The sequence below is a fragment of the Stylophora pistillata genome, chromosome 5, assembly GCF_964205215.1.
Source record: "Stylophora pistillata chromosome 5, jaStyPist1.2, whole genome shotgun sequence".
In the NCBI taxonomy this organism is placed as follows: Eukaryota; Metazoa; Cnidaria; class Anthozoa; order Scleractinia; family Pocilloporidae; genus Stylophora; species Stylophora pistillata.
The window spans coordinates 5,245,600-5,269,012 of NC_142523.1; the positions used below are offsets into that span (position 1 = coordinate 5,245,600).

Consider the following 23,413-nt stretch of genomic DNA (forward strand, 5'->3'; position numbering starts at 1 on the left):
CTCTCTTACTCATTTTCACATGTTCGTGTAGACGCCATTGTTGTTCCCTTGAAAGTCCAGCTCGATTTAAGAACGTGCCTGTTAAAATCTGCACTCATTTTCAGATCAAAACAGCTCCAAACCAAACCCTTCAGCGTAGTACATACCTATATAGCTTACACAAGGATATACCCCCCTAGCAATACCAAACGAAAATCGTAATCCCTTCATCTGCAATTAAGATCTTAAGGGTCAACTCACCCATTCCGCTTACAAACCAAAGTTGTTCCGATACAATGAAACAATTGTTGATACGAGGAAATGTCTGTGCTAAATTGGGGACAATTATTTGTCACCATCTTGATTTTGCATCAAGCAATTCCCAAGTTCTGACAGCATTTGTTGCTTCTTCATTTTAAGTGAAAGTTACAGAATGGAAATGGAATGGGAATTATAAAATGATGAAAATTAAAAGTAAATTTTCCTCGCCTTAGAAACAAGCCTTGTTGCAGAAGGCTAACTCAAACAAATTAAGCGTTGATAAAACCTCAATCCATACTGTACTGTACTGGCAGATAACTCGATTAGGAAAATATTACCGACTCTAATTTCCTGTGCTGAGAACAAAAATAGACTCGAAATGACCCAGAAAATTGCAATCTAAATATCTTCCCATCCTGGCCAGTAAAAATTCTAGCCGATAATTATCAATAACATCTCTGCGTCGTTCAATAAACCGGAAAAGACAAGATTTTCCTGATCTTTACGCTCGTAATATGTCAACTTTTTTTCAAACTCAACAAGGTTAAAATGCTTTATTGTCCACGTTCCAAATATGGAGACGAATTCAATCACTTTTGGCCAATATCGCAGCTCCACGAATACATTTGCTTATATAACTGATGAGCTTAAGCATCTCACAGACAATTACTGTTTTATCAGAGCGGCTCAGTTCTTAAATATGAAATTCTATCCCGTTTGATTGTGGCTTTTGAGATAACAGACTTTCAACGAGCGGTCTCACCGAGTGCTATGGTGATCTAAGAAAATTTAAGCGCGGCGATTAGCGCAGTTGCATTTCTCCCAAATCTACAACGTTGCACTCACGCGTTTCACGCCAGGAGGTGAAAAAAGCTCAAAGGTAACTTCTCAAATCTTCAGACTAGCCTCTTCGCGTTTTGAACGATTTCACTGAAACAGCTACACCGGCTCAGTCAACGCATATTCAGAGTACATGAAACAGAAGTCCGAACGCAATTTGGTAAACTTGTGATTTCTCCTTCAACAGGAATATCATCGAGTTCTACAGAACGGTAAGCAGAATAGCGATGCTCTTCATTTCATAACATACTGTCAAGTGACACAAAATTGTATTGTCGGTCTTTGTACTGTTTTTATAGATTCATTTTTTTTCCTGCTACAGCGGCTACTTCAGTGCGTAAACCTGCGTTGTGCGTTTCTGTTCCGACGAGATGGTTTAGTTTGTGTTTGATCTTGAAAAACTATAATTTAGCATTAATTTTCCGTGCTTGTCATTTACAATCCGTTTTCATCCGGATCACCTGCTCCATTTATCATCTAACCATACTTATTGTTTCTTGGCTTAAATTTCTGTCTCGTTTCGTCTCTTTATCGAAATGATATTTTTGGCCTTCCTTAAATGTGAAAGGTGTTATTCATGTTTGCCAAGTAACCGAAGTTGAGCTGCTTTGAAGGCTGGCCAAAGCCTTTTTATCGCATACGCAGTCGAAATCCTTAACCAAATTAGGCCTCAAAAGTATATACTTCCCCCGTACAAATTAATGAATAGAGGTGTTATCCCTTTTTCTGTTTTTTTTTAGAAAGAAAGCGTTAGTGAGCACGTTCATTATCCATACCGTGACACCAAGAGAAAACGTTTTACAAAATACTCAATTGCCAGATTTTGTTTTTTTTTTGTTAATAGTTTTGAGATCTAGCCAGCTATTTCGAAGTACTATTTGTTATCGGCTCATTAAGAAAAAGGAAGGAGTGTTCTCTCGCACTTCGTAATAGTCGTCGCGCTTTGTAATAGCCGTCCGTACCTAGAAATGAAATTGTCCCACTTTGCGAAAACTGTTGTAATTTGTAAAAAACGTCGCACTTTTCAATAAAAAAGCTGTCGCACGTTGAGATGACGAACCATCACACTTTAGTAATAATTGCCGCACTTTGTAATACCTACACTCGTACTTTGTAATACACTCTACCTGTCGTACATTTTAATGCCTATCGTACTTTTAATAAAACTGTCGTGCTTTTGAAAAATTATTGCACTTTGTAACATCACCTGTCGCACCTGGTAATAAATTTGGTTTATTCTTTCCCTGCCGACGTGACCATTACGTGACACTTTGACGCGAGCAGTGCTGTCTGTACTCTTATCGACAACGACAAACTGGCCAATCGATTACGATATTACTGCCAAATGTAGTAAAAAATCAACACACTATTATTATTATTGTTGTCATTACCATTATTAAAATCGATGGTGATGATATCAATCTGTTATTATCATAATTATTATTATTATTATTATTATTATTATTATTATTATCAGTTCTAGTATTAATTTTTTTTTTGACAGAATGAATCATTAAGTCCAATCGAACGGGGAACGGGAAATGGAAATTGGAAATATAGAGGATGAAATTTAGGAAGGGAGTAGGAGATATCATACATTGTTTTTCTTTCCTTTTCCTATGTTTTCACTCCTTATTGCCGTCATTGACTCTGAACGATATTTTCAGTATATCATCACAGAACTATTTTGGCCTAATTCGAGAAGAATATGAATTAGAAGGCTGTCAAATTCGCTCCGACGAAGGGCTAACGCTCGAAACGTCAGCTTTTGTAATCGTTACGGTGGCCAATTTACTATTTCAACTTTGTTGATATATCCAAATTAATTAACATTAGTTCGGTTTTTTTTTTCTTTTTTTTTTTTTTTTTTTTCATTAACAGAAAGAAAGTAAATATCCACATAGGCGGTGATGAGGAACTAAATAACCATATAACTAAATAGCCATTTTCAGTCTAAATAATAGCTAAGTTATTTTGTGCTCTTACATCCTGGAGTAAAAGAACATTGCAATGTAACCAGGCAATTACGCCAAACTTTTAGCTAAAATTGCGTCATTTCAACGTGGAGGTTGCATGTAAGACTACACAGGAGTCATCGTTGAAGAGCGAGTTACACCTCGCAAAGCCACACGTCGTGTAGCAAGAACAGGGAACTTAAGCAGTCAGGACGGCAACGCCACGGAAGACGTCGATTAAAAAATGAGTTTCTACTTTTAGTTAGAATTTCGAAAATGGCTGCATGTGTTTACCGTCTCATAGGTTGCCAGACCTCAAACTCAACATAACGCATAAAAGTAGCGTTGAGTTCCAAAGGTAAATTAATATAATTTGCCGCCGCGGTTTCGGTTCGCAAACGACGCAAATTTCGGGGATTTCACGTTGTTGTTGTGCAAAGGACAGCTAAGAAATGTACAAAGCTTTAAAACGCACGTGCTGGGCTATTCAGTTCTGCCAATTAGATCTATTGTTTTTAATTGCACGTTCTCGTTGCCGTCGCCGTCGTGGTTTGCCTAAGGTGGCTCGTACCAGTTTCCTCGCGCGGGGAACAGATCACTCTTGCGTCACGCGCGAGAGAAACGTGCGAAAGAAGCCCGAGATTAAAAGACGAAAATTTAAAACAAAGATGGCGGCGCGAGGATTTTTTTCTGCTTATGTGAGAAGTTTACCTAAGAGCTTGTATTTGATGTGTTGAGCGGCCACTGTAAATGCAGGAGATAGAAACTAAGATAAGTAAAGGTAGCTTCACTTCACATTTAAAAGAAATATTCAACCGATATGAAATCTTGCGACGGCGAAAAAAGAAGAACTCAAGTGAAGGATAATCTACCTGAAGTGGAAGAAGACTTTGAAACTTCAAGGAAAATAATATGATATAGCCAGAAGTCATGTGTAGGATTTTTAAGATGAGCTCGGGAGGCTGTCTTTGACGGCTGTTTAATGAGTTTCTTAGCAGTAAACGTCTGTGAACATCAGATCGTAGATGCGCACGCGAGCACACGCAATTGTCAGCGGTAGCTAAAACAGATCATGAGCAAATGTCGATCTTATAGAATCCAGATTTTTAAATGCGCGAGAACGCGCGTGGAAATTGCTAAACTCACGAAAGCTATTGCATGAAAACAAGTCCGGTGACCCCTTCTTTTTATTATTACAATATGATAACAAAGTCGAAAGGAATCATCAGAAAAAAAACTAGAAAATTCTACGGAAGGAAATTTGCGATGTGTGAAAATTTCCCTTTTTGTAGATTTTCTGAAATTCCGCTCCGTAGAATTTTTTAAAAATCTTTGTGCATTTTCCTTTTCAAGTGCCAAAAGCAATCACTGAAAAAAAAAAAAAAGGGGATCACCCGGTTAGTTTTCGAATTATTTAAGCCACAAGCTAAAAAATGTGTCTGAATAAGCCTATGAAAGCGTTGCCATGGAAACTGCTAGTGACGAAATGACACTTATTTTTGGATAACCAATGATTATGTAATTCAACCCCGTAAAAGTGTTCAACTGGCCTTGGTCAGTCTTTCTGTTGTATTCTTTCAAAGTTACAAACCATCAAAAAGATGAAAACCGGTACGAGCCACCTTAAATTCCCTAGTATTTCACGAACACGTCTTCCTCGGTGCATTGGACTCTAACGAGCACCTCGAAGTTAAGAAGTTGTCTTGTCGTGAGTGAAATATGGAATTTAATTCAATGCTTATCTGGGGGAAAAAACAAACACAACACTCGATTGTGTTTACTCTTTTTGATCCTTTAAAGACGTCAGAATGTTCAAAATTATGCGAAACGCCGGGTGTCATTTCTGCGAAGGGAACAAATCATTTCCCTCAAAATAATCGACATCTCGCCTTCGAAGGAGCTATATCACGGTTGCGGATTTTCACGTAATACAACCTTGTATTTCCAAAGAGTGTCATTTCAATCCGTTCTAATTCCTCCTCGTTCCTCTTTTTCAAAACGGCCAATTTGACGTCGCACGAGGTGAAAACAACAGATAGCGACATGGCTGCTTCAGAAGTGAATTGTAATGAAAACTACGGAATAATCATAGAACCGAGTGTTCAGGTATTATATAGTTCTAAACGTCATTTTCAAAGTAAACTTAACAGAGGCGGGAAAAAGTAAACTAAAATAGGTTAACAAACCACACTGACTGTCGATCAATGATAGTTTTCAAGGGCGTATCAGCGAAATTATAATTTTTTTTTTTTGCATGTGGGCTCCCATCATCTGCTGCTGTCAGTCAGTAGACATTTGGCAAAGGTTGTCAACTGAATCTTATTGAAAAATATGCTGAGCAAAATAGCTTTAGGGCCACTTAGATGATCAGACGCAGACTTGAAAAAAAAAAACAAAACAAAACAAAACTCCCGTCCCTGGCAACATTTAAGTCCAAGAGAGGTTATGAAAAATAAGAGTGAAAAATTTTTCACCCTGTCGCTTATGCTAGTCTTGAAATCCTTTCAAAATCCTTAATGAATTTTTAACACAACATGGAATATAAGAAAAAGGAGTCGCTCTGTATTTTGAAAACGGGCTCGCTCTGTATTTTGAAAACGGGCTGATGTCAAACTGGTTATATATAGTGGATTACCATAATTGCTTACTTTTTTCTAAGGGAAGGTTCTTATCCATTTATCGCATTACATAAATTTACTAAACAAACACAGCAAATAATGTTGACGCATGATAAGTAACGCACTCTGAGCTTCTTTGTCTCGGACTGCTTTATCCACGAATAATGGAAAATTTGCGCTATTAAATAGAAAGATGAGATTTCCGTGGGGTGTTTTTGCAAGTACTACTTTCCGGCTTCTTTGAGTTATTGTCCGAAGAAGCTTCCTTTCTTTCACCGACTTCTCTACATGTTCCTGTATCTAAGACTAAAACGGTCGGAATTCCGTGTAATTCACAAAAAAAAAAGCTCGAGGGCAAAATATGGACTGAAAAAAACTATTCTTATAAAAATAACTAACTTTAACCATAATCATGATTCTGTTTACATTGAGCAACAACCTTTCGTTGTTTCAGTCGATGCTTTGATACGCAGTCAGAAATTGCAAATACTTCAGAAAAACTCTGGCCAATTGTGAGCGTTCCTTGTGCCGCTATCTATTATTGTATTTCGAGTTTTGCAACTAGCTTAAAGTGATCATAAAAATCTAATATACACCAGTCTTGATTTAAAATGGAAAATGTGGGAGGCATATCTACATGCATTTAACAAGAGAGGAAGTCGTTAAGTGACGTACAATGAAAACACGACTTTAAAGATAAATAAACCCACTCGAACCAGCAGGTGGAACCAACGAATAAGACCTGAATCCAGTTTATTGAATCCTACTGTCTTTATAAGATCATTTTCAGGAAGTATTAAAAAAATCGTTCGTCCATATGCTTTGCTCGTTAAAATGGGCGGGCATACTTAGCTTGGAGTTATGCGAAGGACATTATTGTTTAACAGGTAGATATAATCGCTATTTTCTCCTATGAAATCATCAAAAAGCTCGAGCTCGAAGCTATTCAAGATTATTTGATCATATAACTTACAAAAATACGATTTTGATGATAATGACCAATTTCTGATATTGAACCACATATATTTAACTGAAGTGCACTTTCCAATTATTTCAAAGCCATTCTTTTGACTTTTAAGAGAACAAAATGGACGCCACTTTGGCTGAGCACTTAGGCTTTTTGGTGTCGGCCCAAACGTATCTGTATATATATATATATATATATATATATATACATATATATATATATATATATGTTTCTCACGGGGTAGAACCATGCAAACTTTTAAATCTGACTCCTTGCTCGTCAGAAACATCTTGAAGTCTTACCGATTACTCTTAAATTCTATGACTTTTATTTTTCTCTTATTAGTATGGAAAATTCTGGTAATCATCACTATTATGTGTGCTAAATTTATAAAGGGTTTTGCGTCAAAGCCTCTAATTCTCCAAAATTTCATCTTGATTTTCAAATACACATGAATTTTATCTATTGAATGGCAAGCATTTACAGAATCCATCACGGCTGATTTAATTTCTTTTCTTTGCAGTCTGAAGATAATTTTAAATTCAATTCAAAGCACGTTTAATCATACACTGAGCACTTCTGTTCTATTTAGATCGAACAGAAGGAAATATTCGAGTTCAAAATGGAAAGAAATTCTACGTGGGAAAACACCACTCTTGGCCTCCCTGTGACAAATGTATCGAGTGAAGGTAAGGTGGTTTCTTCGGGTAGGATGGCTATCGCTTTAATTCTACGCTTGTTGTCTCTTTTTGTACTCCACGTCTCACTTTTGGGTGCAAATCACGGACCTTGATCACACTTAGAATTTTGAAAATGATTCTGCCACATTTTCAGCTGTCAAGGCGTCTCAGAAATATATACATATTTTAAGAGGATATCGACTTTGAAAGCATGTGATATCATCGCTTATTCCCCCTAAGATGGCTTCCACCCGATTACATAACCGGCGTAGTAGGCATTTAATGTCGAAAACGTGGGAAGTGCTTGCGCAATCTTCCGAGCCAGAGGCTCAGGGTGGACATGAACACGCGGGCGTGAGGGATTCGGGTTAACACGTGCGAGTGGAAGTTATTTAAACGAGGCTACAGACCTCTCTCAACGCGAAGGAACGCAAAGAAGACTACCAATAAAAGTTATTTGTTCCTTTGCAAGATTACTGCCGTCTGGCGGCTACTCATGCTATTAAAACATTTGTGAGTTTTGTGATGTATTCTGGATTAACAAAAAAGAGATAAAATGATAGGGATTTTCATTGCAGATAATGAGCACGAGGACAAACATCAGCGATCTTTCCGTCCAGTGGTAGATATTCCTCCGGTGGTCCTTGCGGTGTTTATTATAACCATCAACACCATGGTACTAGTTTTGATGGCAAAGAAAAACTATCTCCGATCGATCACAAATCTACTGCTATGTAGCCTGGCTGTGTCTGACTTGATTACAGGCCTGGTTGCTGTGCCGATGTTTCTCATGTGCAACCTTCACATCCAATCAGCCACGTGCATTACGGAGGAAATGGCGGCCCGCTTCATAAGTACTTTGATTGTGTGTCATTTGATGGCCGTAACAACTGACAGGTAAACTGAGCAACGTTACATATACATATCATATTCAATTTTTATGCTATAGAATACGTTATAACTTAGAAACAGTCAACGACTGAACCCGTGGAAAAAAAAATTATCAGTTCCCTCGATGGAGGGGCCACGATGTGAAAGCAAATCGAACAGTAATTGCACACATGAGGGAAAAATAATGCAATGCTAAGAATGTCACGCTACCTTACAAAAGCTCTGTTCACCTACAACGGCATTCTTCAGTAAAAATTCGAGCATGACAATTAGAGCACTTTTACCCTCTGACGTCGTAGATTTTGCAGTTTTGCCCGCTCAGAGACTTCTGGTGGGAAACAATTTAATTGTTGGATGTCTTGTGACCCAACAGTAACCAATAAGAGGGTGCGCTTAAGAAACAAGAAATGTACTTTAAGTCACTTTCTAATTCTCGAAATACGTAGAAGCCCTTTATGATAGACTGATTCTAAGTCACATTTTTAAGACGATCAACTAGTTCTATCTATAAATCACAGATACCTGGCCATCATTCATCCTCTACGGTATTCCACGCTGGTCACCAAGCCCAGGTGTGTTATGGTTATTCTCTTTATATGGCTGTTGTCAGCGGTTACTTCATTGCTACAGTTTACTTGGTACGACCCAGTCCATCACGACCCTTACGAGGAGGAGTCAGATCAGATCAGGAAGAAAGAACTGATCTACGACATTGCCTTTCTTACATTGTACTTCTTCTTTCCTGTCGTTGCCATGCTTTTCTCTTATGTCAGAATCATCTTTGAGATCATCCGTCAAAGCCGAAATATTCAACAGCACAGTACGCCAGGCGTAAATGCCGGAAGAAACAGAAACCGCCACGAATGGAAAGCCATTGCAATCTTCGCTGCCATGATACTTCTTTATGTAATTTGCTGGTTACCTTACTTTGGTCTTCGAAGGCTCAACTTATCCGAGCTGCCATTGCTGTTAATCTACTGCATCCTCTGGCTGAGATACCTGGCGTCGTTTTTAAACCCTTGTATGTACATATTTGGCAAACAGGATTTCCGAAGAGCTGCATTTGAACATTTTCGTCATCTGTGTAACATCAAACTGGACCTGAATTTTATTTCCACTTCAAAGTCCAACATTTTGAAGGCAACCTTGGCAACATCCGGTGGTAAAAGTGAAAAAATCAACATGAAGTCCTTCGCTAAAGTAAGCACCAAGAATTGAAGAATAACTCCAGGATCTAACAAAGCAGTAGCTTCGAAGTACTTCTTTCAAATGCTTCAGCGTTTAATGCTCAGCTTAACACCGTCCGGTGGTTTGTTCAAACTATGCTAAATTTTTAGTAATGAGAGTTAGTGTCTCACTGTAGGCAGAAAATTCAAAGTAGTTTCGAGAGGGTACAATTCTCAAGGTCACCCTTGAATCAAATGTTAAGATCAAGAGAATGATGGGAATGATCTCCGACTTAATGGAATTACGGAAGCTCCTGCTCGTCAAACAAATTCTCCTTGTCATTGCCACAGGAAATGTATAGAGATTAATGTGGAGAATATGGATTAACAAATGGTAAACACCACAGCGTACACTATTGAGTTATGGATGCACGCAGGAGGTTGCTAAGCACGAAAGAAGCGTAAGAGTCGCTCGAGGCAATAGCCGGGAGCGACTCTAGTTTCTTGAGTGCTTAGCAAACCTCCCAAGTGCATCCATAACTCAGTAGTGTACGCTGTGGTGTTTACCATTTGTTTTATAACATAACATTGATACATTGTAGCTAAAGAGTTCCCTTTTATTTAACAAAGCTTACGTGACCAGAAAAAACAAGCGCGCGCAGAAAAATAGTCTTTGCATTTGCTCACGTCAGCAGGGTACACCCATGGGCAAATGGGGGACGCTAAATTGAATAATCAGAGCGCGCGCTTTACTTTGGTTATGTTATAATACTAATGCTGGGATGTAAAAGGGTTAAAAAACGAAACCCTATGGAACGCATTTGAGTGAATGAGATCGTCATCATCAATATAAAGCATTTTTGGCGCCAAACGGGGGCGGCCAGGCTGCTAAGACAAATTCAAAATGGCGGCGTCCGTAAAGAATTTTTAGCCCATTCGATGACAGTTCTCTAGTTTTTTGATCAGTCTTCCATATGTACCTTAAGTAAAATAGCACAGATGAAAACTACTGAGTTTCTACTGCACGCCTCTCCTTTGAAGGTACTATTTATTGATTTATGTACATGAATATGCCCTGTAGTCTTTGTAAAAGCTCACTAACTTTTAGAAGTCCACTCCAAATCATTCCTCTGCATTTTTAAGTACCACTCTGGTCAGCCAGGAAATTTACCCTCAGGTTACTTTTGGGGACACTGAACTGTTTACTTCACAAATAGAATCAATGTTTCCGTGCTTCTGTTCAGAAAAAGATCACAGTCAGGACCGTAGCCAGACTTCAGAACAAGACGAGGCAAGTTTCGGATCTGGCATGCCCCCCCTTCTCCCCCCCCCCCACTCAAGATAATATTGGCTCAGAAATGCTCTTTCAAGCATTTTCAAGCATTTTCCGGGGCATTTTTCTTCAGAAAAGTCAATCTTGGGCAAGTGTAGAAGTTCGCTTTTTAAATGCTTAGCGATGCTGGTGCCAAAAAAAATAGGAACAAAATCAAGACGAGGCCATCTCGTCTCGCCTCATGTTAGTTACGGCCCTGACAGTTGACGTTGAAATGTGGTATAAACAGGAAAGTGGCACTCGACGCGCATCCAAGTTTTCCAATGACTTTCTTACCGCATTTTTGACGTTTTGTGAGATCTATTACCATATAAACCCACGGCAACATGGAATATAAATGTTTTAAATGATAAAGAAGCAAAATTTCGTTAACGGTGACGTCATCTATGCAACTGTCCTCCAATCAATCATAAGCAAGAACCAATCAAAATACATGTATCATTCAGCTTAATATATCAATATTAATATTGATATTAATATTAATATTAATATCAATCATTAGCAAGAACCAATCAAAATGCATTTATCATTCAGCTTATTACCGTTATGTTATATTGATACAGTATACAAGTTTAATCCTTGTACATGTATGTATATGAGCCAAAGTTGGAGCCAAATCATTCATAGGATTCTGGTTTTCCATTTGAACTTCACTATGACTGCCTCGTTAGGTCTTTGTAACCTCATGAGGATATTAAATAATAAACAATATAGTAATTGACTAGTGGCGGATCCAGGGGGAGGGTCCGGACCCCCCCCCTATCAAACCTGACGCTTACAACAGGATCGTATATCCCTTTCAACTGGCTGATTTTTTTAATAAATCCAAATAAACGGTAAGCGGCCAAGGAATTATAACGTGCAACCACGACTGGTGGGAGGGGGTGTGGGGGAGAAGTAATTTGCCTCAGAGAGTCCAACTGTCCTTTCTGAACCAAAGTTTGGACCCCCCCCCCCCCAATCAAAAATTCCGCCTCTGTTGACTCGCCGATAAGGCTAAAACGTCTTGTACAGAAATTTACAGGTTATGATAGGCAAGGAGAACTTCATGGTAGTAAAGAAAAACTCTTGAAGAGTGAAGGAAGTTTCAAGCCATGGCCAACAGTCTGATGAGTAACGGAATACATTTGTAACTGTAAATACATTTGTTACAACGTTATATCTTAAAATGATCAGGGAATCATTATTCCCTTTGTTATTGTTATAATAAAAGTCAGTAACGGCTAAAGGTCCAACATATAAATATTTGTGAGGGGGGGAAGGAAAGTTAGGAGCCGCATACTCAAATTTTTGGTATGATTCTTCTAGCCTTATTTTTTAGTGTTTTCTTCGGCTGGTGAAACAAAATTGCCACTAAAATTAATTCATCATTCGCATTCACTGAGCAAATAAGATGGCATTTGTACATACAGTCGAACCTCCTGTAAGTGACCACCTGAAATGTCAAGTCTAGTGGTCGCTTAAGGTGGCTCGTACCAGTTTCCTCGCGCTGGGAACAGGTCACTCTTGCGTGACGCGCGCGAGAGAAACGTGCGAAAGAAGCGCGAGATCAAAAGCTAAGATGAAACTTCAAAACAAAGATGACGGCGTGTAGAATTTTTTCTACTTTTGTGAGAAGTTTACCTAAGAGCTTGTATTCGATGTGTTGAGCGGCCACTGTGAATGCAAGAGATAGAAACTAAGATAACGAAGACGATTTTCGGAGAAGTAAAGGTAGCTTCACTTCACATTTAAAAGAAATATTCAACCGATATGAAATCTTGCGACGACGAAAAAAGAAGAACTCAAGTGAAGGATAATCTACCTGAAGTGGAAGAAGACTTTGAAACTTCAAGGAAAATAATATGATATAGCCAGAAGTCATGGGTAGGATTTTTAAGATGAGCTCGGGAGGCTGTCTTTGACGGCTGTTTAATGATTTTCGTAGCAGTAAACGTCTGTTAAACATCAGATCGTAGGTGCTCGCGCGAGTACACGCAATTGTCAGCGGTAGCTAAAACAGATCATGAGCAAATGTCGATCTTATAGAATCCAGATTTTTAAATGCGCGAGAACGCGCGTGGAAATTGCTAAACTCACGAAAGCTATTGCATGAAAACAAGTCCGGTGACCCCTTCTTTTTATTGTTCCAATATGATAATAACATCGAAAGGAATCATCAGACAAAAAAACTAGAAAATTCTACGGAAGGAAATTTGTGATGTGTGAAAATTGCCCTTTTTGTAGATTTTCTGAAATTCCGCTCCGTAGAATTTTTTTAAAATCTTTGTGCATTTTCCTTTTCAAGTGCCAAAAGCAATCACTGAAAAAAATCAGGGGGTCACCGGGTTAGTTTTCGAATTATTTGAGCCACAAGCTAAAAAATGCGTCTGACTAAGCCTATGAAAGCGTTGCCATGGAAACTGCTAGTGACGAAATGACACTTATTTTTGGATAACCAATGATTATGTAATTCAACCCCGTAAAAGTGTTCAACTGGCCTTGGTCAGTCTTTCTGCTGTTGTATTCTTTCAAAGTTACAAACCATCAAAAAGATGAAAACCGGTACGAGCCACCTTATGGGAAGTGATGGCTTACCAGAAGTCAGGCCACAGGGGGTCCGTATTTCAGGTAAATTGCATATGGTGACCAGACCCTTTTGCCAACGCTTAACAGAACCAGGAGTAAAATTTTTTTAGTGGCTTATTCGAGGTAAAAAAAATCACATTTATGATGATTATTCTATATTTCACAGATTTTCTAATACAGCGTTTGTGACAATTCACGTGAAAGAAACTTGGCTCGTTTGTTTCTTCATTCAAGTGGTAAAGCTATTTCGGGAAACAATCCCGCTCCGCTTTTTAACATCTGTTGAAACTGTTTTCAATTTGCGCTCGTGAGAGATAAAGTCGATTGTCTGTCGAGTGGTCGTCCATGAATAACAAATTTACATACTTTGGGACCTGATAACCGAGCACGTAACTTCTTATATACCTTATCCTGCAAACAGGTAATGAGAATACACAAACTTATCAAATAAAAGTTGTTATCTTGATCTAACACCAAATTCTCGTAACTAATTTACAAGGACTGATGTGTAGCAATTTTCAGAACTTGGGTGTTAAAAGGATGACAGCTTTTTGATATTATTCGTCATAAACATGCAGCATATAGCACTGGCGAATGTCACGAGATGAATAAGTGACGTTATCTGCTAAAAGCCGGAAACGGAAATTCTTGTTCCACTGCTTGGCTTATAAAGAAAGGTGAAAGGAAAATTTTAGATGGAAAGCGAAGATGTTCAAAACTCGATTCAGAGAAGTGATATTCAAAAAGTAGAAACAAACAAACGATTCCACTGAACTAATGGATCCCATTGCAATTTAGATTGAACATGATAGCGGCCACAAGGCCTTTTCTAAAAGCAATGAAGACTAAACACCATTAACAGGCAGACAATAATTTGGTTCCATTTCGATGGTGTACTCTCAGAAAAGAATAACTAGTTGAAACATATAGGTGTTAGCTCCCGCGGGCAAGATGAAGCGAAGCCTATGTTCTGATTGGCTACCCGAGCGGGCAAGCTTAGTCAATAACGTATACATAACTATGACACTGAAGCAATATTTAGCAGCCACGGGATATTCAACCGCCTAATTTTGATCGAAGGTGTTGTGTTAGGACAGAAGTAAAATGTAGGAAGCAACATTGAAAAAATATGATTAAATAATTTTGACCTTGTTAATTTTTGAAGTCAACACTTTTGTTATTGACCCTGATGCGAGTTAATGTCAGAAAACTGACGAAGCCAGCGTTTTCATTTGAATGGCATCATAGACTCCAAGTCTCTGGAGAGATCCATGAAGGCATGCAGCCAGTTATAATTACAAAGCAGATGTGACTGCGACATAGTGGTCGCCATGCGCCATTGCATATATTGGTTCGAAATTCAGTCGTTCTTAATTTAGCATTTATCGCAGTCAAGCGCGCAGTTCGAGGGATCGCCTGTTCACTGATTAGTCACGAAAAAAAGGAGTGAATTTAAGGTAAGCGAAACTGTGAACGAGAATATCAATTTTCTTTGTCTCAGAACTCTTGTGTTTCAAAATCATAGTATTGTATTAAAATTCAAGCCATTAGAATGCAAAAGCGGAATTTATCATAAACAACTACACTTGATCAAGTTCTAGATTTCTCTACAAGATTAGCGAAGCCGGTTAAGGAAGGTTCCAGTCGAATGTCTTGAGGCTTTGCATTAAAGAGATTTATCTACGATGAAGTTGAAACAATTATACATGTATTGCTTTTTGGTTCTGTGTTTCGGCTCCTATATCAATGTTATATTACTGTTGGCGTTTCGATGACTTTTTCTCGCCCGTTCAGCACTCAGTCAGTCTTTAAGCTATCAGTTACTTATTAAGCTTTTTCTGTTTTCAAATTGAATCGGCTCATGATTGGAAAATCTCATTTACGCTTGAACCTGAATTTATAATTCTCGTTCCGAGAATGGCAATATAAAATCAACATTCATTATTTTGATAACCACTGGCGACGTTGACAATGAATCAGTACTAAGAGCAACAGCATGAGATTTTCTTTTAAACGACAAATCAATTAGCCAAAATCTAGAATTTTCGGTGGGGAGTCGTTGTATTGCTAACTAAGTAAGGACACATGTATAGACTCAATGACATGCTAAGTATGAAATGTCACCCCAAAACAGTTTCGATATTTTGAGTTGACGTTTAAGATGGACCACAATTATCGTTAATCAAATGGGATAAAACCTCTAGGAAATCGTTTCCAAGTTAGGCAAACATCCGAAGGGGCAAGAACAAACATAAAGGAAAGAAGGAGAAAATTGATTAACAATCAAACGCACATCAGGTTTTGTATAAATTAATTTCACGACACTCCGAGCTTGCCCTCTTTTAATACTTAATACTTAAAAAATTTTGTACACAGTCACTCATTGTCCCAAAAAAAAGCCTTAGTTAATTAAGGTTTTGGTCTAGGGTTAGTCTAAAGTTAACCTTGACTTTTTCTGCAAACAAATAACAGTTTTACTCTCCCAAAACATTTTCTAGTAATCGACGAAAGTATTATTATTGACACCCAGCTTTTTACCGCCGTGATGACCGCAACCTTACTATGTAAAGATCACGTTTCTTCTCTCTCTTTACAAAATATTTTGTTGAGGCGACATGTTGCAGGTTTTATCTGATTGAAGGTGATTCAGAAACCTCTAATACTGCCAGCGTTTATGAATATTGGCCTAAAACTCGTGTCGTGTGACATTTGGTTGCTCTTGAGGTTATTCGTAACGGTTAGATTGCCTTGAGTAACGTTACGTAGGCCACAATGCAACAGCCCTTTTAAAAAACATGTAAATTTTTCCGCGAAATATTGTCACGTCACGGCACGTCGAATTTTTAAACTTTTCACGGCCAACATCGCCCTTACTGTCTGCGATACAATTCCCATGATGTTGGTTCAGAGAATTTGGTATTAGGTCAACTAATAATCCCCTAAATTGATATTTTTGTGTACTAATTCTCATCACTTGTCTGCTTATATTGTATTGATATTTTAAGAAAATCTGTCGTGGTTACTCGTGGAGTTTATCGATTAAAGTCACTTAAACATGCGATTGCGGGCCTAGTCCAGTTAGCCTTAACCTTAATAAATAAAAAGTGCAAGGAAACAATCTTTATGATTTTCGACTCTTAGCTTTGCTAAACTTATAGCATGACATATGTAATCCTATTTATGGTTTGATGCTCTCAACATGGTGAAATCTAACAGATGTAAAATTTGAGGATAACTAGCAAAAATATCAAAATGCTAGCGCTTGTGTACGAAGAGGGTACCCTATACCCTTTTCAAAACTCAGTCACGTAAAAATATTTGGCCGTTACGAACAATATTCAAACTTCGTTCTCATAAACGCGAAATTTTAGGCGATAACGTTTCACATAAAAATAAAAAGTCACTTTCATGAATTGATAATTTTACTTTTTTCTAGACACAGTACGTAATGACTGACTTTGAATTATATTTCTAAAGTTGTAACACGAAAGGACAAATGTCTCTCGAAAATGGAATAAAGGAAGGTTTCGGAATTCGTGAATGAATTTTTGGACTTTTGCCAAAGGTTTCGACGCGAGATGTAGAAGTCGATGTAAGTGTCCACAGTGCACATTGAAATTACAGCGGTTATTCCCGCTAAAAGAGAAACAAGCTTTGAGTTGTTCTCGTGAAATAAGCGTCCATATAGAAAATTACTCTCGCGTTGGGACTCTTCGAGCTTTCTACAGGTAAGGAACAGTGTTTAGATAAACTGACCACACAAATAATTCTTCCTAACACCAGTTCTTTGCAGATAGAATTAAAGAAGAATAATTTGCGATGTGAGTCGACGGCTAAATGCTAAATTTACCTGAAGTGGTTGGTAGTTAAAATAAGATGAGACCACCTGTAAGAGAAATTTGAATATCAAGCTCTCTCACGGCATTTGTTTTTGATATCACGGTTCACTGCAACGCAAACATTCGGCTCTAAATGTTTTATCTCTGTTCAGCTGTTAACCAGTGAAAATCGAATTTTCGTAAGTTTTAGTCAAAAAGTTTTCGCATTTCACTTCTGCTGAACGTTTTGATTAATTCTCTTCCGAGATAATGTCAACGTACATGAAAATAAAACTGGAAGCGTTACAAGTGTTTGCACACTCTCGTCAATTATTGACTACGTGAACGGCGTATTTAGTCTTCAAGCAAAGCAGTCGTTCATAATAACTCGCCGACAAATCAGCGCTCGTACAGCGTACATCGAAAAGTAAAGAACCAACATGCGCGAAGCTATGTATTTGTCTTTCTATTTGACCCATATAAGATATCAACGAGCACTGATTGCGTCGGGTATGCGCGGTGTAACGTGTTATCAATTACAGGCTGGCTTTAATTATGATATAGCTGAAATCGTAATACACTGTGTGCGAGATCTGTTTGGTTTAAAACCCATTGTTTCTTGTACCGGTATACCGACGATTATTTTCAAAACTCAGTTGACCTCATTTACTATTTGTAAACAGGAGAAAGGGTCCTTTTCATTTTTTTTTTCTTTATTTATTTTCTGGCTTCCTTGCACTCGCTTTTGTTTGTGTCGATTCATTTTGTTCCTTTTGTTTTGTTTGTTTGTTTGTTTGTTTGCTTCTTTAGTGAGAGCCGCGCATCAAATACCAAAAGTGCAAAACCGCATGACTTTGGAAGTTAAATACTAGAAACAAAATATAATTTTTACTTTTCGCTATAATTACTTCATGGATGACTAAGCTTCAAAGACTCTCGCGTCACACGTCATGTATGAGGTAACGCAAGATCGTCATTTTGTCAGCCCAAGGCCGCACCACTCTCCAAAAATGAATGCTCTGACCAATGACAATGTGGTAACCCTTGGAAGTCTCTTGGCTCAAGATTTGCCCCAGGCCTACATCCTTCCTGAACGACCATCAACATTCAACCACAAAGCAAGTTTCGTAAATAGTAGGAGTTACCTCATCCATGACTATTCTACAGACATGACCGCTGACCATAGATACCTGAAGGCTATGAGAGCGTGCGCTGTGGCTGGGAACGATCTTCCAATTTTACTGACATGCGCTGTGCATCCGCTTATTACCGAGGTGAGGCAACTCTGTATCGATCTATTATAAAACACTTGGATAAGAATTTAAAAAGCAACTTGTGCCAAAGAAACAGGAAGCGACAAGATGGCGGCGCACAGACGCCTCTTTGAAATCTTAGTTCGCGTTGGAATTTTAAAAATTTTACATATGAAATTAACACTGAGGTTTTGGTAAATAATATCCTGTAAACGCTTTTCATCCTAACATCAGCATGCATATTCTCCATACTGTTCGTTACAAATTTACTGCGGCATTGATAAAGAACTGTGAAATGTTCAGCAGGCAACCGTGGACGATACTCTTACTCTTGTACGTCGGATCAGCGATGATCTGATTGGCCCAAACCAGCGAATATGAAATATAAATATGGAGGCAAGACCGATACAATGTAGATAAGTAAATTTTAAGACGGAGCACTATATTTCGGCTGGCCAAACCAGCCTTCTTCAGGTGCAGTGGGAATTAACAGAGAATTGGGGTGATGCTTCATAGATAGCTGTATGATGTAACAGCGGAAATATGTAAAACTAATTTGATTGACAATGAGATAACAATAAAAATAGAAATAGTGACTAAAAATGGAGATGAAGTAAGGTAAATTGGATAAATAACTGGAAACTGATACATTTCTTCGCGAGCGTTGAGGCCATCTGGATAAATAGTGTTGCCTCTTGAAATTAAAAAAGCTTCCCTGGCCTTGCGTATCGAGTCTCTCTTGGAAAACACTTTTTCGATGGCGATTAGCTCGATGTCGTAAGCAGAGTGGTTAGGAGAGGAAATGAAGTGTTCTGCCGCTGTAGTAGGTCTAGATTTAGAGTTAGGTTTATCAATGGTACGGCGGTGTTCATTGAAACGGTCTTTTAAACGTCGTTTAGTTTCTCCTATGTATTGTAAGTTACAGCGGTTACACTGAATTAAGTAGGTAAGGTTTTTAGTGTCACAGGTCAAGTGAGATTTAATGGGACGTGTTTCGCCGGTAGAAAAAGAGGTATAGTTAGTAAGACCGACAGAGATGTAGGGGCAAGTAGCGTAGTTTCTACCACAACGGAAAGAGCCGGGGGGGAGTTGAGGATGGGAAGTGGTAGAATTAGAGGGGAGTTTGGCTGTTACTAATGTGTCGCGAAGGTTGGGGGAGCGTCTGAAGGTGACAACTGGCAGCTGAGGAAAAGCTTTTTTGCAGCGGTTAGAAGACTGCAGTAGATGCCAGTGTTTTTTGATGATGTTGGAGATGTGAGGAAGCGACGGATTAAAAGTAGTTATAAAAGGAATACGGTTAGGTTTTTTTACGTCTTTAGTTTGTAAGGTGAGTGTGCGGGAGATGTCTGCGGCGCGTTGTATTTGATTGGTGACCAATCTATGGCTGTAACCTCGTTTGAGAAGATATGAGGTAAGTTGAGCGGCGCGAGTCTCAAAAGCTTTATCTGTAGAACAGATACGTCGTAGGCGGAGTGCTAGACTGAACGGAATGGCTTTTTTGGTATGTAATGGATGGAAAGAAGAGTGCAATAGATACCAAACAAATACAACGCGCCGCTGACTTCTCCCGCACACTCACCTTACAAACTAAAGACGTAAAAAAACCTAACCGTATTCCATTTATAACTACTTTTAATCAGTCGCTTCCTCACATCTCCAACATCATCAAGAAACACTGGCATCTACTGCAGTCTTCTAACCGCTGCAAAAAAGCTTTTCCTCAGCTGCCAGTTGTCGCCTTCAGACGCTCCCCCAACCCTCGCGACACATTAGTAACAGCCAAACTCTCCTCTAATTCTACCACTTCCCATCCTCAACTCCCCCCCGGCTCTTTCCGTTGTGGTAGAAACTACGCTACTTGCCCCTACATCTCTGACGGTCTTACTAACTATACCTTTTTTTCTACCGGCGAAACACGTCCCATTAAATCTCACTTGACCTGTGACACTAAAAACCTTACCTACTTAATTCAGTGTAACCGCTGTAACTTACAATACATAGGAGAAACTAAACGACGTTTAAAAGACCGTTTTAATGAACACCGCCGTACCATTGATAAACCTAACTCTAAATCTAAACCTACTACAGTAGCAGAACACTTCATTTCCTCTCCTAACCACTCTGCTCACGACATCGAGCTAATCGCCATCGAAAAAGTGTTTTCCAAGAGAGACTCGATACGCAAGGCCAGGGAAGCTTTTTTAATTTCAAGAGGCAACACTATTTATCCAGATGGCCTCAACGCTCGTGAAGAAATGTATTAGTTTCTAGTTATTTATCCAATTTACCTTACTTCATTTCTATTTTTGCTCACTATTTCTATTTTTATTGTTATCTCATTGTCAATCAAATTAGTTTTACTTATTTCCGCTGTTACATCATACAGCTATCTATGAAGCATCACCCCAATTCTCTGTTAATTCCCACTGCACCTGAAGAAGGCTGGTTTGGCCAGCCGAAGTATAGTGCTCCGTCTTAAAATTTACTTATCTACGTTGTCTCGGTCTTGCCTCTATATTTATATTGATAAAGAGAATTTAGTAAAGATCAAGAGCTTTTTGAGCTTTTACGATCATTTCTCTAATTCTCACGAGCTTCATGTTTGAATCAGCAGTGATAACATAAAGAGAAACTAGATGTTAATCACTCTCAGGGGTTCAAGGGTTAAGCCGCTGTTCGGGAACCGGAGCCCGCGCTCCTTCCCGAATAGCCGTTTCTTCTCGGGGGAGGAACGAGAAAGACCGGACCCGAGAGAGCGGCTAGAATACTAGCGAGGATTTTTTTTTTGTCAATTACTGAATGGAGTTACTCCAGGAGCAGACTGACGACATTAACGAAGAATCTCTCTGTTTGTGCATTTAAGTTTCTTTTTTCTTTCAGCATTGGTCCAAGTGGCTGCCTTTCCTTCCGAGACCCGATATTAGAATTTTCGAAAATGAAGATACTGAAAAGCGGCCTTTGGTTGTCAATTTTCCATTTGAAAATTTTCCCGCCGAAAAACACGCCGTGGATCCCGATATCCACTACATTCTCAGCTCCAAGACGAGAATTCCAGAAATGGGAGCACCCTGCCCTCGGTACATGTCACGTGACAACTACACGGTACCTTGTATGATCAAAACCACCCAAGGGGTAGGGGGTAGGGGTGTGTTTCTTGCCAGATCACATGATCAAGCCCTGGAAGCCTTTCTTGAACTTAAAAATAATTTCCACTGCTATGAACCAGTCATCACTGAAGCAGTTGAAAACGTTACCGACTTTTTGAATGTCCAACTGTACCTTTTCCAAAATGGCGACTTTCACTGGTTGGGCGTCCGACGAAAGATGAAGGAAAAATCGTCCTGCCAACACGATTTGGTCCCCGATGTTGATTGGAACGAGCAAGAGGACCAAAAAAATCTGGTTTGGGATGTTGTCAAACCGGTAATGGCATACCTTAATAAACATGGCTACTTCGGTTTTACAGGGGTTGAAATCTTAATCAACAATCGAGGCAAGTTCTTAATCGATGTCAATCTCAAGACTTCAGATTCGACATATTTATTGCTGTTAGCGCCTCACTTTGCGGCGAATTTAAACTTTCCTGTCTCCATTGTGGCTGAAATTCTTCCAACAAGTATCGAAGCATTGCTTGAGCAGATAGACAAGTTGAATTGTGAAGATGAAGGCAGAGCGATACTGCTGTCGGGAGATGTAACATCGCTTAGTAAGCCAATCAAGTCTTGCATTGTCGTGTTTGCCAAGGACCAACATACAGTATTTCTGTTGCATAGAAGACTTCTTCGTTCGTGCGCATCGCTCATTTGTAATGGTGCAGGCGATCACGACGAAGATAGGATTTCAAATGCAAGAGTTTTGCTAAAATGATAAACATTGTTCTTGGGGAAAATGAAAGAGGACATTCTTCTTTCAAAATTAATGACGTTTTGGACTGTTCGTGTTTTGAAAGGAGTCATCCTTTTGGCACAGTTTTATTTTTCTTTATAGCAACATAAAAATCGGCACAATGTGGTTTACAAAATAAATAAAATTGCAAAGCTTCTAGAATTAAAGTTGTCTTATTAAGCATGAATTGTCGCAGTAGATACTATAACAGAAAATTTGAAGATTTTGAATTCATTAAGGGGCCGACCATTTAACTTTTGAGGGGAGGGGTGGGTGATTTCTGGTCATCAAGAAATTTTTTCTAGCAATCTGCTGTGCAGGATATTTTACCGTTCTAAATGCTCTTTTTTTCTGTTACATTTGGGCTGCATGCAATTTTTTTCTTCCAACAAGCGCTTGCAGGAAAGTTTTTTTCAAAATCACCCACCCCCCCTCAAGAGTTAAATGGTCGGCCCCTAAGAAGATAAAAAAGGACACCCTCGTTACTAAGCAACCAATCACATCCTCGGCATTCTCCAACTGAAGACGAGTCAATTCATTATTAAGTGAAGTAGTGCATTGTAGTCGACTGTGCGCGAAAGTACAATTTAATCATCTCGTGGTAATTAACGCAAATTTTTGATTTGCTAACAGCAAGCAAGCCAACATCATTTATTAATTTGTGATTTGTAATGCACTTCAAATATAATACGCGTGCAAGGTTCTCTTGTCAACCACACAAAGATTAATGAAAAGTTAAGCTTAAGGGGGGGATAAGTTTCTAGAGATACTATTGTGCTGCCCCGTTGGGGGGTATTGCAAGATAATTTGGTTTTATTACTAAACCGAGTCCATAATGTAAATTGGCTGCCATGACGAGTTCCTAAAGCTCACGTTTCGATCGTCAGCCTTCGTCAGAAAGATTAGGAGCAATCGTATGAAGGTTTATGGATAAAATGTATATTTACGCGTTGATCTGCTTAGGACATTTGAAATTTGTTGATAAATTGCTCCCCTAAAATCATCAGGAGAAAATAAAAAAAAATTAAACTCAGTAGTTGCCTGCGAGGCTGGAGTCTTTTTGTTTGATTTGGAGCGTGGAATTGCGAAGCAGGAAAACCTAGCTGTGAAGTGGTAGAACGCTTGTTCATAGTTACGGCTTCGTTGCCTGTAGTTTCATTTTTATCAAGGGCCCAGATAACCCGTCAGCAACACAGGGT

At 38.9% G+C, this 23,413-nt stretch overlaps 2 protein-coding genes across 4 annotated transcripts; both read left to right on the forward strand.

The window, feature by feature from the left end:
• The first annotated feature begins 922 nt into the window (after positions 1-922).
• Positions 923-11,636, forward strand: LOC111331557 (histamine H2 receptor-like). Its single transcript, XM_022936689.2, has 4 exons — positions 923-1,292; positions 7,213-7,309; positions 7,879-8,197; positions 8,710-11,636. The coding sequence occupies exons 2-4, from the start codon at positions 7,243-7,245 to the stop codon at positions 9,407-9,409; spliced, it is 1,086 nt and encodes a 361-aa protein (XP_022792424.2). The 5' UTR covers positions 923-1,292; positions 7,213-7,242; the 3' UTR covers positions 9,410-11,636.
• A 2,906-nt stretch (positions 11,637-14,542) lies between these two features.
• On the forward strand, positions 14,543-22,401 carry LOC111331576 (uncharacterized). 3 transcript variants are annotated; one of them, XM_022936713.2, is made up of 3 exons: positions 14,543-14,715; positions 18,062-18,350; positions 21,210-22,401. In XM_022936713.2, the coding sequence occupies exons 2-3, from the start codon at positions 18,087-18,089 to the stop codon at positions 22,194-22,196; spliced, it is 1,251 nt and encodes a 416-aa protein (XP_022792448.2). In that variant the 5' UTR covers positions 14,543-14,715; positions 18,062-18,086; the 3' UTR covers positions 22,197-22,401. The 3 variants fall into 3 exon arrangements, with proteins under 3 accessions (XP_022792448.2, XP_022792446.2, XP_022792447.2); XM_022936711.2 differs by having other exon boundaries at positions 14,544-14,715; positions 17,887-18,350; XM_022936712.2 differs by lacking the exon at positions 14,543-14,715 and adding an exon at positions 14,749-16,986 and having other exon boundaries at positions 17,887-18,350.
• The last annotated feature ends 1,012 nt before the right edge of the window (positions 22,402-23,413 follow it).

Coding starts and splice junctions, on each gene's coding strand:
- LOC111331557 (XM_022936689.2), top strand. CDS start 7,243: ATGGAAAGAAATTCTACGTGGGAAAACACCACTCTTGGCCTCCCTGTG. Junction 7,310..7,878: donor GACAAATGTATCGAGTGAAG/GTAAGGTGGTTT, acceptor TTTTCATTGCAG/ATAATGAGCACGAGGACAAA. Junction 8,198..8,709: donor ATGGCCGTAACAACTGACAG/GTAAACTGAGCA, acceptor TATAAATCACAG/ATACCTGGCCATCATTCATC.
- LOC111331576 (XM_022936711.2), top strand. CDS start 18,027: ATGTATGAGGTAACGCAAGATCGTCATTTTGTCAGCCCAAGGCCGCAC. Junction 18,351..21,209: donor TGCATCCGCTTATTACCGAG/GTGAGGCAACTC, acceptor TTTTTCTTTCAG/CATTGGTCCAAGTGGCTGCC.